At 35.1% G+C, this 17,573-nt stretch overlaps 1 protein-coding gene across 2 annotated transcripts; it reads right to left on the bottom strand.

The window, feature by feature from the left end:
* Nucleotides 1-686: 686 nt before the first annotated feature.
* On the bottom strand, nucleotides 687-8,381 carry AUG6 (HAUS augmin-like complex subunit). Of its 2 annotated transcripts, none has more exons than XR_013511339.1 (12): nucleotides 7,945-8,381; nucleotides 7,429-7,485; nucleotides 7,232-7,326; nucleotides 6,544-6,694; nucleotides 6,175-6,300; nucleotides 5,913-6,072; nucleotides 5,311-5,371; nucleotides 4,975-5,221; nucleotides 4,155-4,280; nucleotides 3,108-3,498; nucleotides 1,242-2,773; nucleotides 687-1,021 (listed from the first exon to the last, which is right to left on the bottom strand). XR_013511339.1 is itself a non-coding variant. In XM_078301333.1 (12 exons), exons 1-12 carry the CDS (start codon nucleotides 8,176-8,178, stop codon nucleotides 981-983), a joined length of 2,070 nt encoding a protein of 689 aa, XP_078157459.1. In that variant the 5' UTR covers nucleotides 8,179-8,381; the 3' UTR covers nucleotides 687-980. The 2 variants fall into 2 exon arrangements, 1 of the variants encoding a protein (XP_078157459.1); XM_078301333.1 differs by having other exon boundaries at nucleotides 1,242-1,622.
* Between the last annotated feature and the right edge of the window lie 9,192 nt (nucleotides 8,382-17,573).

Below are 17,573 nucleotides of genomic sequence, written 5' to 3'. Positions count from 1 at the left end.
AGGCGAGAGAGACTACGCTGAGCCAAGGCGCAACTGGGAGAATGCAGCGCGTCTGAGCGAGAAGCGGTGTGGCTCGGGGAGTGGGAAGGACCTCGACTGGGAGAGCGAGTGAGCACAGGAGAGAACGAGAGATGGAGAGGAGAAACCATGAGAGGAAGGAGAGAACGAGAGATTAGTGGGAAGGAAAAAATAGTTAACGGAGGAGTTTTCTGTTTCATCAAACGCTTAATCACAACGCGGATCTTAAAGTAAATTGAACGGCCAGATTAATATGAGGGCAGGAATTTCCTGCCCATAAGGGGGCAGGAGATTCGGTTCCAATAATAATACGCATACATCATAAATCAACACACTGCCCGACCATAATTACCTCTGGTTCTGTGCTTGCCTTTTGATCTGTCTCATTTTTCCCGGCAATAACCTATAACAAGTTGGATTCGGATATCAAACCTCAAAAGAAACAACTGGGCGTGCTACTTTTCCTCTGAAGGCCCTAACTATGAAAAGCCCAAAAGAGGAAGAATTTGAGTTTAGTCACAACTGTTCTGAAAAACACAGAAGACGAAAAAATGAAAAAGGAAAATCCCTCACGCGTCAATCCAGTGAACACCAATTGCACGAAGAAATGCAGGCACCATCTCTATTCTCTAACAGACAATACACGAGAAAAATCTGAAAAAAAAACCTTAAATAAATGAAACGCTTGGCCGAGTGGATTGAATCATTAATAAATCATTACAACAAAATACACAAGGAAAATAATATTATGAACTACATACAGGAAAACAACTTTCCTAAGCACGGCATAAAAATGTTAGCATGGGTTCAGCCAAAGGAATCATGTAGAGTCTGGAAATTGGTGCATCCACTACAACTCAAGGCCCCTCCTTGGTACCAGATTTGGTAGCCACGATATTTGCATGAGATAGTGCTGGCCCTTAAACTGTCACAGCCATAAAGGAAAGCCTAACTTGTAGAATTCAATGCTCCATTAGAGCTGCATCTGTTTCTGATAACGGAGCTGCAAGGGGAAAAGCAGAAGTTTAACTTCTAATGCCTTGTATATTGCATGTTTACTGTACCTGGACCAGGCTGATTATTTCAATTACACTAGTAGAGAATGTATCGATTAGATCAGTTGGTATAGGAGTAATGATGCAGTGTTAGAGTTCATGTAATACTTGGTCCTAACAGAGTCCAGATTACTGGTGCCAAAATGTGGGACTGCAAAACAAACATACCAAGCAAGTCCTCATATGTATCTGGGAAGAGATTTGATTCCATCAGCAGAGGTGGCGAGAAAACTTGATCCAACGAATCATCTAGTGAGAGAAAAGATGACCTTTGGTGGTCATGCACATCAAAACCCCTTGTCCTGTCTGGCACTGATGCCTTTTGAGTATGCCCTTTTGGGGACGGGTAAACCAACCTATGTTTTCTGAGGTTTGGCGGTGTGGTGCTATCAACTGATCTCTCTTTTGTGGAACGGGATGTGAGGGGCACGAAGAAATCTGACGCATCGTTGGAGATGCTCTTGTGTGGTTCAGAGTTAGTTATTGGTTTTGATAATGCAGCTTCACGAACTGACCGCCTGATATCATGTGCGGTATAACCATCATTATCTGTCAAGTAAAAGAGAAGGTTTCAGAAAAAGACAGTTTTATGGAAATCAAAAGAGTACATCAGTTCTACAAATTAGGTTCTCAAAGGGTTGATAATGAAAAGAGTTATTCTTACAAAATAATTATCTTTTTTTGAAGATCAGTGGTCTAAGCCAGCTAACTTCGTGTGTATATATATATATATAAAACTATTTACAAATACAATGTCACTAAAATAGCTTACCAAATGTCACACTGTAAGGTCTACGGCATTTTACTAGTGCAATGTCACTAAAGTAGCTAACCAAATGAATCATCTGTAAGGTCCACGGCATTTTATTAAGAGAAATTTAGATATATACCCATCATAACTTACTAGTTTAGATATCTATCCGTCACTTAATTTCTCAATATCCCCATTTCTTGATTTAATCACTTAAAAATAAAGATTAATATTAATAAAATATAAGAAGGACAAGTTTACCCTTCTTCTTTATCACACTATTACATTGCATACCTTCTTTATTTAACAGAAGCATTTCTTAATTCAAAATTAATTATTTCCCACCCATGAAGGCTTTCATTCATGATGGATTGATGGGGTGGACGGGGACTGCCCCTAAACAAACTTGCCTTCGAAAAATATACAACATTTCAAAAAAGTAGCTTTACCACCTACCTACCTACATAGCCCAAAGAAAGAAAGAAAGCCTCTACCTGATAGAATAAATTGAAGTGTTTATTTCGCTATAATCTAATATTTCAATTTGCTAATATTTATTTATCGATTCTTCTATAACAAAATTCTATTCTAGTCTATTTTAGCATGCTTTTCGATCCAAACCAAAAATACAATGCATCGTCAAAAATGCTTGGGTGAATTGTAATATGAAAACATATACACATATAACGCACATATTAACACAAGTTGTATAATGGGCCGCAGTGAACCCATGAAGCAAAGACTTCATGGATCGGTACAGTCTCTCCGATTGGTCCCAAGTCCCACTCCAGTGCCAGATGCCAGCATCAGCGGTACGTCCGTACTTGAGAAAGAGAAAGAGAAAGAGAAAGAAAGAAAAAGAGAAAGAGAAAGACAGTAGGGGTGGGAAGAGGAAAATGAGACTGAGGAAGCAGCGGTTTCCCTCGCTGGCTCCAAAAGGAATGTTCTCCTACATTAATATATACTATGATAAAGAAGAAGGGTAAAACTGTCCTTCTAATATTTTATTAATATTAATCTTTATTTTTAAGTGATTAAATTAAGAAATGAGGATATTGATAATTAAGTGAATTTAGATGGGGAAATAACTAATTTAAAAATTTTGATGGGGAAATATCTAAATTCTAGAAGTAATGATGGGCATATATCTAAATTTCTCTTTTATTAAAGGTCCACTCATGCAATTTCTGGCATTTTACTCAATTTCTTGAACAATGTAAAAGCTCTTCCGCAAATTAAAGGAAAGGCACGCAAAAAGAAAATTAGAATTAACCTACTCTAACCTTGTGTCATAGAAGCTTGTGTTGTTAGTGCTGCTTCCCTCTTCGATTCAGACTCATTGCTGACTGTCTGGGTAACCATTTGGCTGGTCATAGCATTCCTCTTTGGTGTTTGTGTGTTTTTTCCTGGTGGATTTGGAGTCATGCTGAACAGGTAGGGTAACTTAGGTGCTGGACTTGGTGCTTTCTCAATTTGAAGGGTAGAAAGTTTAGATGCCACATCAGCAAGCTCATCAGCACCATTTTCAGTATTTTGAGTTTGCACGGAAAATCTTGAGCCTGAAGAATTTAGTTCATCAGTTGTACTTCCTGTGATGGCATTGACCTCTCCAGTAAGGTCTGTTATTGATTTTTGCAAAGTTGGAATTGCTTCTTTTAACTGATTTATAAGTCCCTAGAAAAAAAATAGTAACAACAAAAGAGTATGAGAGAACCAGTATATAGTATTTTCAAGAATAAATTGATGAGAACTACTACAAACCCAGGCTTCAATGTTGTCTAAATTTTCTTCTTTCTAGAAGCTTAGCCGCATTACAACTTAATTGAGTCTGATTCAGCAGTTATAGCATACCAGCACAAAAATTGAGCATAAAATGTCACAACCTTTGAGTCTGGCTTAACTAATACAAATTCTGGTAGCATACTGCCGGGCCCAGTTATCGCACTGGTTGAGAATTTGAGATTATTGAATAATTTTAATCGCTGGAAATTACAAATAAGAAAAACAGACATAACTTGAACTTGAGGCAATATTTTCATGTATGCCCAATAGCAAACAATACAATACCATCAATATCTTAAAAAAACATAGTAACATATGACCTTGTGAAACAATATAAATTGTTTAGCTTCCTTCATCAAAAGTAATTAAATCATCACCTTTTTCTTCCTTATTATTGGAACAGGAGGGTTATGTACGATATTTTCTGCTTTCTAAAAAGCTGTGCATAACATTTTAATGTTTTGTAGAAATTAGCCTATATGTGTCGTTTCACAGGGATAACATGAAATCAACCTAGATAAGCTAATAATGAGTCAGTACATCTGTACCTGTATGCTAACTAGATGCTGTCTATGCTCTGCTAAGGTAGAAGCAAGGGACTCAGCATGGCCGCTGCTATCACCATCAGATGCATCACGGAGCAAATCTGGGCCCTCTCCTCCATTAGCTTTGGCCTATCACAGAAGCCACCATATAATACCACTGGTCAAACATATAAGCTAAGCACAATTTGTACCAAAAATATTAGATCTCAGTGCATGTTTTAGAACATATCGTCTACTCAGTAAAGAACTTTTTTTTTCATTTCTAAATATTTAAAGTTTTGCAGAAACTGAACAGAGCTCATTGGCCTTTTCAAAAATTTAATTATTACAAAACAAATTTCTATGTTGTACACAGTAAAAGAAAAAATCAACCCAAAGGTTGGTGCCAATTCTGTCCAAAAGAGGAAACATTTGCAACAAGTATTACCAAAATTGACAATTATGTCACTTGTTAACAGCCTTAAAAGTTCAATACATTCAACAAAAATAAACTGAAAAGTAATAGCCCTGACAAGAAGCATGGGCAGGCAGACAGTTTTGAATTTTGAATTTTTCCCTAATGGTCATTATACTTGGCTTTAATTATACCATATTGAAGTCTTTTTTTTTTTTGAGATTCTGATAGTTGCTATCAGATTACCGAAATATCGAAGTCTTATATATGGTAATTATCATGGATTAATCAAGGATTATGTAGGGTAGAGAAGAAGCTAGCACAAGTCCCAACATAAGTCAGTTCCAATACCAGATACCAAAACACTGAAATCCGTGCTTTTACTAGAGAGAGCAAAAGAAAATGTACAGACCCACAGCACTGACTCACCAAATAGAGAGATTGCTTGTGGATTCTTTGCAAAGCATGTGTCCACCGGCGAAGTATCTCGGTCACATCAACAGTTGGGTGGACAAGGCCGGTTCTATCATCTGATGTAGAAGAAGAAGCATCATCGTTAATCCCATTTATCTGTGGTGAAGCTGCTTGTGGTGATAACTCCCCAACTGGTGCCGAAAGCGCATCTTGTGAGCCTCGTTGCATGGCTGCAAGTAGTGATGTTCCTGATATTCGGTACCTACAGTAATTGGAAATAAACAATAACTCTAGGACAACTCTAGCACATTGCAAGTTAACGAGGTTGGCTCATTCATAGAATTTAGGTACCTGTGTTCACGGTGAGCAATTGCATCTTCGATTGGCCCAGAAGCTAGAACTTCATGTTGACCTACAGAAAGTGCAAAAAAATAATTTAAAATACATCCATTTGATGAAAATCAGGAATCACATACCAAAAATAGATTATGTCCGCAACACTTGTCAGCAGAGTATAACAGAAACTTTATTTTGACAATCAGCATAAATTAATCAAAATCTGAAAATAAATTTACAAACATGTTCTTTTTCATTTAGATAGACCACATATCAAATTTGACGCAATTAACAAATCATTTAGCCACTGATAAAAGGCCAACAAAACTGAACTGCTAAACTTTTAAATCATTCAAAGCATGAGTAATCATTTGTAAATTGCACCAAACTTGATACACAACCACCTGAATGATTTAAAACATACCTGTATTGTTTACTTTCTTTTCTTTTTTGACAAGCATTTTTCAGTTATGGTAGTCAAATATGTTTGTTGTATATTTAGCCCATTCATTTTGCTAGTTTATTATCAGTAAATATTGTGGTAGTGGCATATATGTACCCCCACGATACAGTAATGATTAAGATGAATAGACATACAATCTGAGGAAGAAACTTACCTCTCCGAGCTAGAAGAGATTCCCACAACCGAGTCGCCTTAGAAACGAGGTGTGAGGTTTGACCTGATGAGCTAGAAGCACGGTCATCCCACGACTCGCCCTCAGCCTTAGCTTTATTTCTTAACTCTTGCAACTTCTCTAGTTCTTGTTGCAAATATGCCTGATGGCATTAACAAAAATAAAACACAGTAGAACTAGTTATCATTTCCCAAACAAAAGAAGAATAGCTGTAGCAATGTATTTATATCATTGTGGTACCAACCTCTTCAGCACAAAGACTACGAAATTCTGCAGTCATTTCATTGGCCAAATTTGACCAAGTATTTTGTCTATGAACTGCTATGCTCGCATTCTCTAGGAATTTCCTTCTCTCCAGTGCTATCCTTGCCTGTTTTACCCTTAAAAAATTAATAATAATACATTTGGAATACAAATAAAAAACATGTGATTCTCTATCCCTTTTTATTGGCTTGTTTATTATCTGTCTGATACTTATGCATGAACCAAAGGCTTGTCTGAGGATAATAACAGTTTCTGCCACAAATGCCATAAGCTGGAACTTTATTAGGCCATGGTAATCACATTTTTGGGACAACATGTTATTCAACCAGCCAGAAGTTTGCTTAGATACCTTTGAGATAGGAAGTAATGCAGCAGCATTTAGATAAGAATAATCTGTTAGTGCAGAAGGCAATGGGTCAGATGTCGCGTCAGAAGCAAACATTCGTTTATAAACCTCCCTTAACGTGTGCACTGACAGTTGCCACAGAAGCTCAACAAATCTGCATAAAGTATAACATAGAATAAAAGAAGGTTCATCTAATAAACTAATTATTGCCAGTGCCTTAAAAATGCGGGATTGATGTAAGTTGCTTATTTTCTGATTTACTAATATGGCAAAACTCTCGCAATACTTTTTATGCCTAACACATAACAGCCAACACTTCATGTGATAAATGCAGAACATTGTCATGTCATGCAAATATCTATGGCCTATAAATTAAGCAAAAATAACATAACAGGCCAAACCAACATCCATATTAAAATCTCTTCGTTACTAGTCCCTATGAATTGGAACCCAGCATCACAACCACTTGTCTTTGTTTTAATTATTCACAGTTCAAAAAAAAAACAATAGCACTCATAAGTGTTAAGAGGTTTTGCATTACAGCATTTTATTGGTCGGTTGTTATTTTCAAGTACCTCAAATCTACAGGGCTGGTTGCAAATTTGCAAGCTGTTGGGCCTTACAGCAAACACAATAAAATATCAAGTCTGATTTGCAAAAAAGACCCTTAAAAGAAAATGTAGATTCTGACCTGGGCCCACAGCAAGTGGCTAGAGATGAAACCCGAGAACTGCTCCTTGGCAATGCACCTTGCATCTCTAGCTCGCTTATAATGCCTTGCACAATCTTGTTGCCAGCCAAAAAATAGAAAATAAAAAGTTAACAATATGGAGATACAATAAGACAGCATGAAGAGAAGAATTGAATGGAATCAAATAATTTTCTCACCTTCCGAAACTCTCTTGATTGTGCTGAATCATATATAGGCCAGGCCTTGTCAAAATCCTGCCCAGTGAAATGATTAACAATGAAGCAAGGCAAACCAGACATCAAGTATCATTATGCAGTTTGCTAAATTAACTTCGGCTTCGATAAAATGTCTTCATTTCTTTTTCTTTTTATCTGTTTTTTATCATAGAATCACTAGTTCGAGGTTCTCTAAAAAAAACTTTGTCACTGGAAATGGCATATTGGTTTATATCAAATATCCCTGCTCAGAGACACCGGCCAGGAACCCAACAACTTCTTTATAACTATTTGCAGAACCCATAGTTCAATGATTTGTGAAAAGGCAAGCTGTTATATTGGGTGTTGTTTGGACAAGAAGAAGCAAATTGGTAATTTGACTTGAATTATGTACTTTGCCTTCATCTCAGATTCAATCAAGCCAATTCTCTTCAAATTTCGAAGGAAGAAGAAAAATGAAATAATTGACGAGAAGAAGAATAATAATCAGATTAAAACCTTGGCGGATTGGATGGGGCCGCGAAGTGCAGAAAGAAGGAAGTAGAGTAGCTGCTCACCAAGCTTAGGGTTTGAGTGCTTGAAAAACCCGACTCTAGGGCTTGCACCTCCTCTCACACCTCCGCCATTGGAGGCCGTCTCAAGCACAGTCGGATCCAACCCCAGAAGGAGGCAGTTGGTGTACATGGCGCTCTCCAGCTCCGCCTCCCTCTCCCTCTCTCTCTCCGTCGCCATTGATTCCCCCCTTCCTCCTACCTTCTCGATCGATCTCACAGTACGGACTCCATTGTTGGATAGATCTCTGCGTCGCTCCCTCCGTTCTTAGTTCTCCTTTTTGCTGCGTGTGTGGTTTGAGTGTGCTTTTTTTCTGTGTGATCTGATCTGGCTGGCGTTGGAATCGGCCGGACCGTATTTTTGAAATTTCAGGACGGGATGGTAGAGAGAGGTGGAGCGGGGTGGGGGAAATGGGTAGGAAAGGTATACACTGGACGGAATCGTAATCATCTCCATTTCAAAACACTGGACACGTCCCCTTTATAAACAATATACTGAATATAATGGATTTGATATATTAACAACTGCAAAAAGACAGAAGCAGTTTAATCAGAATTCGTATCACCTGAGGTAACAGAATATTTCTCCAATCAAAATCCGTACGATTATTAGAGCAACTCCGTGCATTTCACTTCAGACCATTTGTACTGGATTCCAATCGAACGGCCATGATTCAAACCGAAATATTATGTTACTTTGGAGGATATAGATTCGATTATTCTATGCTCCGCAAACAAGGGCTAAATTTTAAGGATTTTTATTAGTGTCATATATCAATGGGCAATCCACGAACGCTAATAAATATATTCTAATCTACTCTAAAATGAAATAGAAGTGTCGGACTTCAAGAATTAAATTTGAGTAAGAGGTTGCAACTGTCCAACAAGCTAGACGATTTCAGATTTTTGAGAGGAGTTTGTAACTTAAAATGCAATTTAACTACGGTGCAGTATGGACTAGATGTTTCTAGAATTTGAGATTTCACTGTAATTCTCAGTTCTTATCCAACTAATTGTACTTCGGCTGCACAATTGTTGGTATTTGAGGGTTTTCTAATTCTATTTTAGTAATTATCTGCTTTTGTAGTGTAAGAGTCTGTATCCCCTCAGCTGCTTGAGATGCAATTTAACAAAAAAAAAATGGTCCGGATTGATCAAATTTAGTCTGTAAAAAACTATGAAGGGTCCACTCTGACATTCGTGCCAAGTTAAAACAATGGTCCAGATTTTTAAATTGCACCAGAGGTATGGAGGGAATCCGAATTCGCAGCATAACAACCTACATAGACAGGGACACGTATCCTCTGCATTAACGTACCGTTTGAGTTAATTTATGAACCGTACGATCAGAATTCGGGCCAATCCGGCCCAAGCCTATAACGCACGGGGCCCTTTAATATTAGTACAGATCTCAATCGGATGGTCCAAATTTTAACTCAAAATTTGAGTTAATGCAGAAGATGTGAATTCACATAGACAGGGATCTTTCTCAGACTGGCTCTATTGTCGCCTGAAGTCAGATCTCCTCATTCTACGGTACCTAGCGAATTCACATCCTCTCAGGTTACCTAACTGAGAGTAAAATTCAATTGGACGACTCAAGATTGGAATTTTTCACTTGGCACAAATTTCAAAGCACAGATAATACTTCCCCTCTGTCATCTCGAACAGGCACCGGCTAATATTAAATCTACGCCGTCCGTTTCAATTTTGTTGAGTCGGGTACTTGGGAGGATACGGATCCGTACCTAGCTAGAGTCAGAGCCGAAGGACTTCGGCTATGCAGAGAGAAGCATCTTGTGCAGCTTGTTAGAGTAGAAAAAATTCGGCTTGGGCTGAGGTTAATCATTTCTTGTCCAATTTTACTTGTTTTCATCTTATTTTCATATTCATTATTCAAGTATCTTGATATGCAAATAAACGGAACCTAATGTCATAATCCTCAATCTCAGTATAAAAGCAGGTATTTTGACCAAAATTTCTAGATAAAACTCTATCAAAAAATATATATAAATTCCACTTATCATATACGTACCTCGTACTTTATGTGTGAATATTCATGTGTTGATTGTGTTGTGATAAATTTAGGTACTTTATTAAATATTAATTTATTTGATTGAGATAATTTTTTATATTATAGTTATTGCGAAAATTTAATTTATTATAAAATATAAACTATTATTATTACTGTGCTTTTAGACTTTTATATGCAATATTAACTCAATGTTTCATATATGAATTCAACGAGCTTCTGTCTTTTTTTTTTTTTTTTAAGTTATTATTTTCAAAGTGAAAAACGAAGGACGTTGTCCGTTATGAGCGAATCAGAATCAAGCCAAAGTCTTTATTATGGATGCACGTTTGTTGCCGTTGTTGTTGTTTAATAAGTATTCTGTTTGTGATTCAATGAAAAAAAAAAAAGTGGAATATGGAACATGCTGCTAACTGGTGATTAATAAAAGAAAAAAAAACGTAATTGACTAAATTAACAAATCAGTATATAATATAAAAGTCAACGTTACTGAAGTGAACAAAATTATTGGCAGTTCGGAAGATAATTGCGTATTTGGTATTTGATTCTTTTTTTTCCTTTTTGGATGCATAAAAATGTCATAATTCATTGGGCCCGATAATTGTACCTCAAACAATATCTCCGAATTTTACTCAAAATATATATATATATATATATAGGGTCTGTCTAAATTGCTGCTGGCAGCATTTCAGCAGAGGTGCTGCCGGGGCTATATTTAGCCGTGTGATGTCCAAACAACAAATCCAAACCGTTAGATGTTTAATCTATATTATAATCTACTTGGAGACCAAATTTTACATTTTTTGGAATTTTTTTACTATATATTAAGCTGGTTTGAAAACCGCTGATTTCAGTAAATTTCTGCAGCATTGAAATCAGCGGTTTTCAAACCAGCTTAATATATAGTAAAAAAATTCCAAAAAATATAAAATTTGGTCTCCAAGTAGATTATAATATAGATTAAACATCTAACGGTTTATATTTGTCGTTTGAACATCAAAAAATAGAAAAAACAGTGGCAGCACCGCCGGCAGAAATGCTGCCGGCAGCAAATTAGCCACAGCCTATATATATATATATATATATATATATATCCGAGCGGGTCTCTCAAATAATTTAACAGAAAAAACTATCAATATTATCTAACTTCTATTTCCAGCGATAATATCTAAACATTTAAAGCTCCATTTATAACATTTTACAATGCTACTCGTAAGCATTTAAACCTCTGTCTGCTTGCATTAAAATTATAAATCTGTATAATTTTAACTTTTAACTTTTAACTCCTAACTACTTTTGTTTTTAAGCCAAAAACGAAAATATTCATTTCACCCATTTTTTTTTATTTTCTCTCTAATCATTATCATTCATTTTCTCGACGATCCGTGATGAATTTTGCGAATCTAAAAATATGAATGTTTTTTATCTGATTTTCTCTTTCCAATAAGATCCATGAATAATAGCTTTCTACTTATGTTTGTGTCGTAATTTTTTTACCACTTTAAATCTTTGTGACTTTCAGTTTTTTTTTTTAATTTTGCTTCAAATTAATTTAAACCTCTGTTTACAAGCATATAAACCTCATTAATAACACTTTAAATCTCTATAATAAAACATATAAACCTCATGTATAAAGAATTTAAACCTCAATAATAACACTTTAAAGCATATAAACCTCAACAATAACACTGCATTTACAAAGCATATAAATCTCGTATACAAAGCCTTGAAAATTTTAATAGTTGTAGACTAAGATTTTAAAACTTGAAAATTTAAAGTGATCATGAGTTTTACTTTAAAAAAAATGACTTTAAAATTACTCAAAACTATTTATTCATGGATCTTATTTGAAAGATAAAATCAAATAAAAAACGTTTGTATTTTTAAATTCGTAAAATTCATCACGGATCGTCGAGAAAATAAATTATAATGATCAGAGAAAAAATAAAAAAGAGTGGGTGAAATGAATTTTTCCGTTTTTGGGTTGAAGACAAAAATTGTTAGGAGTTAAAACTATATAGATTTAGAATTTTAATGCTTTCAGACAGAAGTTTACATACTTGCGAATATCATTGTAAAATGTTATAAACATAGTTTTAAATGTTTGGATATTAGCGCTGAAAATAGAAGTTTTTTCTGTTAAACTACTTAGGGGACGCGCTCGGGTATGATGGCTCGGGTACCAAAACATTTCTCCTAATTTATTAAGTATTATTTTTGTTGTAAAAGTGCTTGCGTTGAAACTAGTGTGAAAAGTTGCAAAGTTAAAATCGAAATTAAAAATATATATCTAAATAGTGAGTAGAGCTAGGATGTTTCTAGGTTCATCAAAATTTTCTGTGAACTGGAGCATCTACGAGTTCCTATACGAGTGATGCAGATGAAACTCGTTTACCTGAAAAATTTAAATTTTTGTACGTAGATGCATCACTCGTAAGGTAAACGAGTTGCAATGTTGTGAACTGGAGCATTCTAAAATTTATCATATTGACTTTAAATAACGAATTCGAATCGTTGAAACTCGTTTACCTTACGAGTGATGCATCTACATACAAAAATTTAAATTTTTTCAATTAATTTTGCACAGAATTAAGTGGTAAAAAAATGTTCAAAAAATGAATGCATTAAAATTAATTTATAAACCTTCTAATTTTGACCGCTTGACTTTGTACTAAATTAATTTGAAAGTTTGAATTTTTTTTGTATGTAGATGCATCACACGTAAAGTAGATGAGTTTCAATAGTTCAGATTCGTCATTTATAATAAATTTGATAAGTTTAGAGTTGAGTTCACAGAGACTTGATAAATTTAGGAACACTCTAGTTCTACTCTCTAAATAGTTGTTCTATATTGATGTGTTAATTTGATGTTCATTAAGAGTTTTCAGATATCACTCATGTTGATTTTTTTTTTGTGTATATAATTTTCTTATCCTCTGTATGCCATATTAGATGGAAATTCATTTCACAACAAAATAACTTGAGAATTCGATATGGTAAAGTGACACAGTTATTTCGATTATATTTGATATTTACATTTCTTATGCGAAGCAATTGTCGTTTCAATAAAGATGAATGTTTTGATATGAACATAATGAGAATATCTATTATAGAGTATAAATACATAAAGCCCTCAATGAAATATGTTCTGTTTCTACAATTTGTTCCAAAATATCTACATGACTTGTTCCAACGATTTTCACAAGCATTAAAAAAGTGATAAATTAAATAAAAGCAATTAATTCCATTCATTGAGATTTCTCTCAACCACATAGGAACTTCCACGTTCCAAATCAAGTACCCACAAATTAAAACATTAAATTAATTAACAATCTCAAATCGCACATCCGTCGAAATGCAAAACATACCCAAGCAGTAGCCCCAGCCATCTCTCCAGGCTCGTCTCCTCATTGGATCTCTCTCGGGCCCTTGCATGACGACCATCGCCTCCCCCCTTTTCACCTTAGATCTCACACTCCGTAGAATTTGTTTCTAGCAAGTTCGAAGTTTCGGTCATCCAAAACATGCATCAACTACCAGCCCCAATTGATCCTCCAAGTACCTCTCCAACAACCCTGCTCTTGCCTCTGTGGACCCCACCGTCTCCTTGCACCGCACGATTGACCCGGCCTTATCCCGATCCCTTACCCCCAACTTGAACCGCCATTTGACCGGCACCAGATGCAACAAGATAGCGATGAGGCACACAAATGGGAAACATACACAAAACAAAGGAAGTATTAATGGTGAAAAAATGAGGAATCCGAGAAACACACCGGTACGGGTCAGCCTCCGGCCAAGGTAATGATGCGGGTACCAGTACCGGTTCCACCCGTTCATTCTGGAAAAGTGATTTCTGGCGATGGCGGTGGTATTAGGCCTTGTGGCTTTTCCTTCCATTCCATAACAATAATCATAACCCCACTTTTCACGCTTTCTGTTTTGCTTTGATTACTTTGCTTTCTCTAACATGTTTTGGGCTTTTGCCCCTTCGTCTACTCAACCTACCGTTTTAAATACTTTTTTTGAATTTTTTATTATAACACTCGGACAGCACAGAGAGATCTTCTGTAGAAAATAACTTAGTAGACTTCCGTGAGTTGCTTCATGAAAAATAAACCCTGTTGAAAAGACACCCGCTAGCGCTATTGCTGTATTAACAGTGCCGCATGAGAACTATGTTACGCAGGCTCGGGGTCGTTTTCCAAGAGTGCGTATCCACTGAGATATCTCAACTTTTGCGTGACCAACGTGTATGGTGTTTATTCGAAGATAGCGCACCGGCCAAGACTATTTGTGCTCTGAGATTCGTGTATAATTTATTTGAACGGTTGATATTTTCTGAAAAACACTCAAAGTTTGAGATATCTCAGAGGATACGAATTCGTTTCCTTTGATTAAACAAAATTATTGAGGGGATGTGTTGACGATGCTTTCAGTTAAGAATAACGTATTATTCACTCCATTAATTTTGGAGTTAATCCGGTCAAGGTATATTGATTGTTAGTTCTAATTATTCCATCTCATTTATTTAGGAGGTTTACTAGATTAAGTAGAACCATTTTTTTTGGGATTTCACAGGCCTTTCCTTTCGGATCCGTATCCTCCCAGGTAGGGGTGCAAAAGGATCGGATACGGATCGGATAGTGGTAAAACTATATTCGTATTTGTTTTTATTTTTTGGTTATAGATACGGATTGGATATTAGACAGATATTCTTTTTATAATAACGAATAACATAATTTTTTTAATAATATATATTAAACTATATAGTGTCTACTATTCGAATACGGATAATTAAAATTTAAAATCGTATTTGTATCCATATCTGTATGGATATTCGGATATCAAATATCTATATCTAATTTTCGGATACGAATTCAAAAACGGTTGGATAATATCTGATATGTTTGCACCCCTACGCCCAAGTACCTGACTCAGCACAATTGTAACGGACGGCCCAGATTTATTCACAGCCAGTGCTTGCTCGGGATGGCGCAAGGAGACAATACTATTTGTGATTTGAGATTCGTGTCAAGTTAAAAATAGGGTAAATTTCGCTGTAGGTCACTAAATTTTGTTATTTGTCACGAATTGGTCACTCAAGTTTGATTTGTCTCTTTTGAATCACTCAACTTTGTTATTTGTCTCAATTAAGTCCTTCTAAACTTTTTCATCCAAAATTTTAACGGAATATTCCGATTCAGTCCAAAATATTAACGGAATATACTCATTACATCCAAAATATTAACGGAATTAGCATATTTCATCCAAAATATTAGCCGTTAAAATTTTGAATGAAAAAATATAGGGGGACTTGATTGGAACAAATAACAAAGTTGAGTGACTTAAAAGGGACAAATTAAACTTGAATGACCAATTCGTGACAAATAACAAAGTTTAGTGACCTACAACGAAATTTACCCTTAAAAATAATAATTTTGAGCTGTCCAATTCAATTGTACTCGGTCCGGTAAACTGAGGGGGTGTGAATGTGTGAATTCTTTCCTTTTTTTAAGTAATTATGATAATTACTTTAAAAAAGAAAAATATGGTTGACCACTGAATTTGTACAATTATAACAATAGATAATATAGTAATCAAAATAAAAAAATAAACAAAGTTGGAGATGTGTTCTGTTTTTAATCTAAATTAGCAGTGTAACATATTCTAATTTGAAAATTCAAGTCTATATAACTGAGGCATTGATATTTAATTTGCTTGATAGATGATTAAATTAATTTAAATCTTCTAAACAATAAATATTACTATTGATCATAACTAATATATAATTTTGTTGCCAATATGTCCTTTCTTTCTAAGCATCAAAGTACATTTTAGTAATCTGACGTCGCTGGTATTTTGTACTTGCTGTAGATGTAGAAATCTCGTTAACTGGAAATTTTGGATCAAGTCAGAGATGTCTCGAGTGGATCTTATCTTATAAGATAAGAAATGTAGAGCCGGCGGGCCAGTTCAAAATTTCCAATCCACAAATTATGCATTCTTGCTCTTTTAGTGGGTCCGCATTACTGCTTGTGGGTCCCTAATCTTACAAAATTGCGCAGTGAAATAATGGGATGGAGCCAGATGGAGCTCCGGATCCTCCACTTTGAATTTAACATAGCAGTTCTGACTCCATGCTGAGCATGTAATAATATGGAATCAAAACAGCTGTGCATAAGATCATTCGTGGAATTTTTTTTATAAACCACAAATAATTAAATGAATTTTATGGAACCAACATGATTGTTTTTTTTTTTTTTTTGAAAAACCATAAGTACCGAACAGACTGTTCGGTCTCAAAAAAAAAGTTTCATTTTTTTACGATTACTGCACAATTTCTACCACAGAAGATCCCATCCAAACCATCTTTTCTCCAGATTGAACGGACCATCCGGTCTCCACATTTTATTTCTCTAGACTGGACGGACCGTTCGGTCTCCCCCCCCTTTTTTTTCCACACCTGTAGCTCCCTTCTCCTTATTAAACAAAGAATGTTATATATTTCAATTTGTGTCATTCTTGCCAATATTTGTCACTAACAATCCACATATATAATAATTAAAGAAAATGATTCATGCATCTTGTATATTATTAATTTATCATTAACTTTGTATTTTTTTTTATAAATCTTTTCATGTATCCACAAATCAAGAAATCAAATGCATAACCCATCCTCGTATGTTGTTAACTTTGGACTTTATATTTGTTTAATAAATCTTTGCATCTAACTTACCATGCATCCACATAACAAATATATATATGAAGAAAATTAATGGCCCATTCTTCTTTATTCTTAACTTTGCACATTATATTTGTTTAATACATCTTTTCATCTATCCAACCACGTCATAAATAATGAAGAAAATGTCTCATCTTTGTATATTATTTAACTATTTATTTATATTTGTTTAATAAATATTTTCATCTAAAATAAAAATAAAAATGATTCATGAGACCGGATGAATGGTCCAGTCTTGTGAAAAAAAAAAGACCGGACGGTTGGTTCGGTCTGAGACTTTGTTTGATCTTCTGTGAAAAAATGGTGTGAAAAAGGGTGAGAAAAAGGTTAAAAAAAAAGTTAAGACCGAACGGTCCGTTCGATACTTATGGTTTTTCAAAAAAAAAACAATCATATTAGTTTCGTAAAATTCATTTAATTATTTATGGTTTATAAAAAAAGTTCTCATTCGTGGCTGCATAAAGTCAAAACTGCTATGTTAAAATCATTACCCCAATGTGACCGTAGTACAAAGGAACCCTCATCAATCCCAATTATTAGTCCGATACTTCGAGATAACGGGGACTTAAAAAAATTACTGATCAGCTGACCCTGGAGTTTCGTCATCTTTTGCTTAAATTATTCGTTTTATGTACTTCAGATTTTCATATCTATTTAGATATTGGAGTTGCGTCGATCTTGATTGAACCGTTAGTACACGCGTTACTTTTTATTTCCGACAAAACATGGTTTAAGTAGAACAAACTCTTCCTAGGAAAACCTCCAAAGAAAAATAAAAAAGAATTAAGTAGAACAACAA

This window comes from Carex rostrata, chromosome 1, assembly GCF_964058835.1.
Source record: "Carex rostrata chromosome 1, lpCarRost1.2, whole genome shotgun sequence".
Classification (NCBI taxonomy): domain Eukaryota; kingdom Viridiplantae; phylum Streptophyta; class Magnoliopsida; order Poales; family Cyperaceae; genus Carex; species Carex rostrata.
Note: the sequence above shows the minus strand (reverse complement) of the source record. Positions and strands in the feature narration are given on the sequence as shown.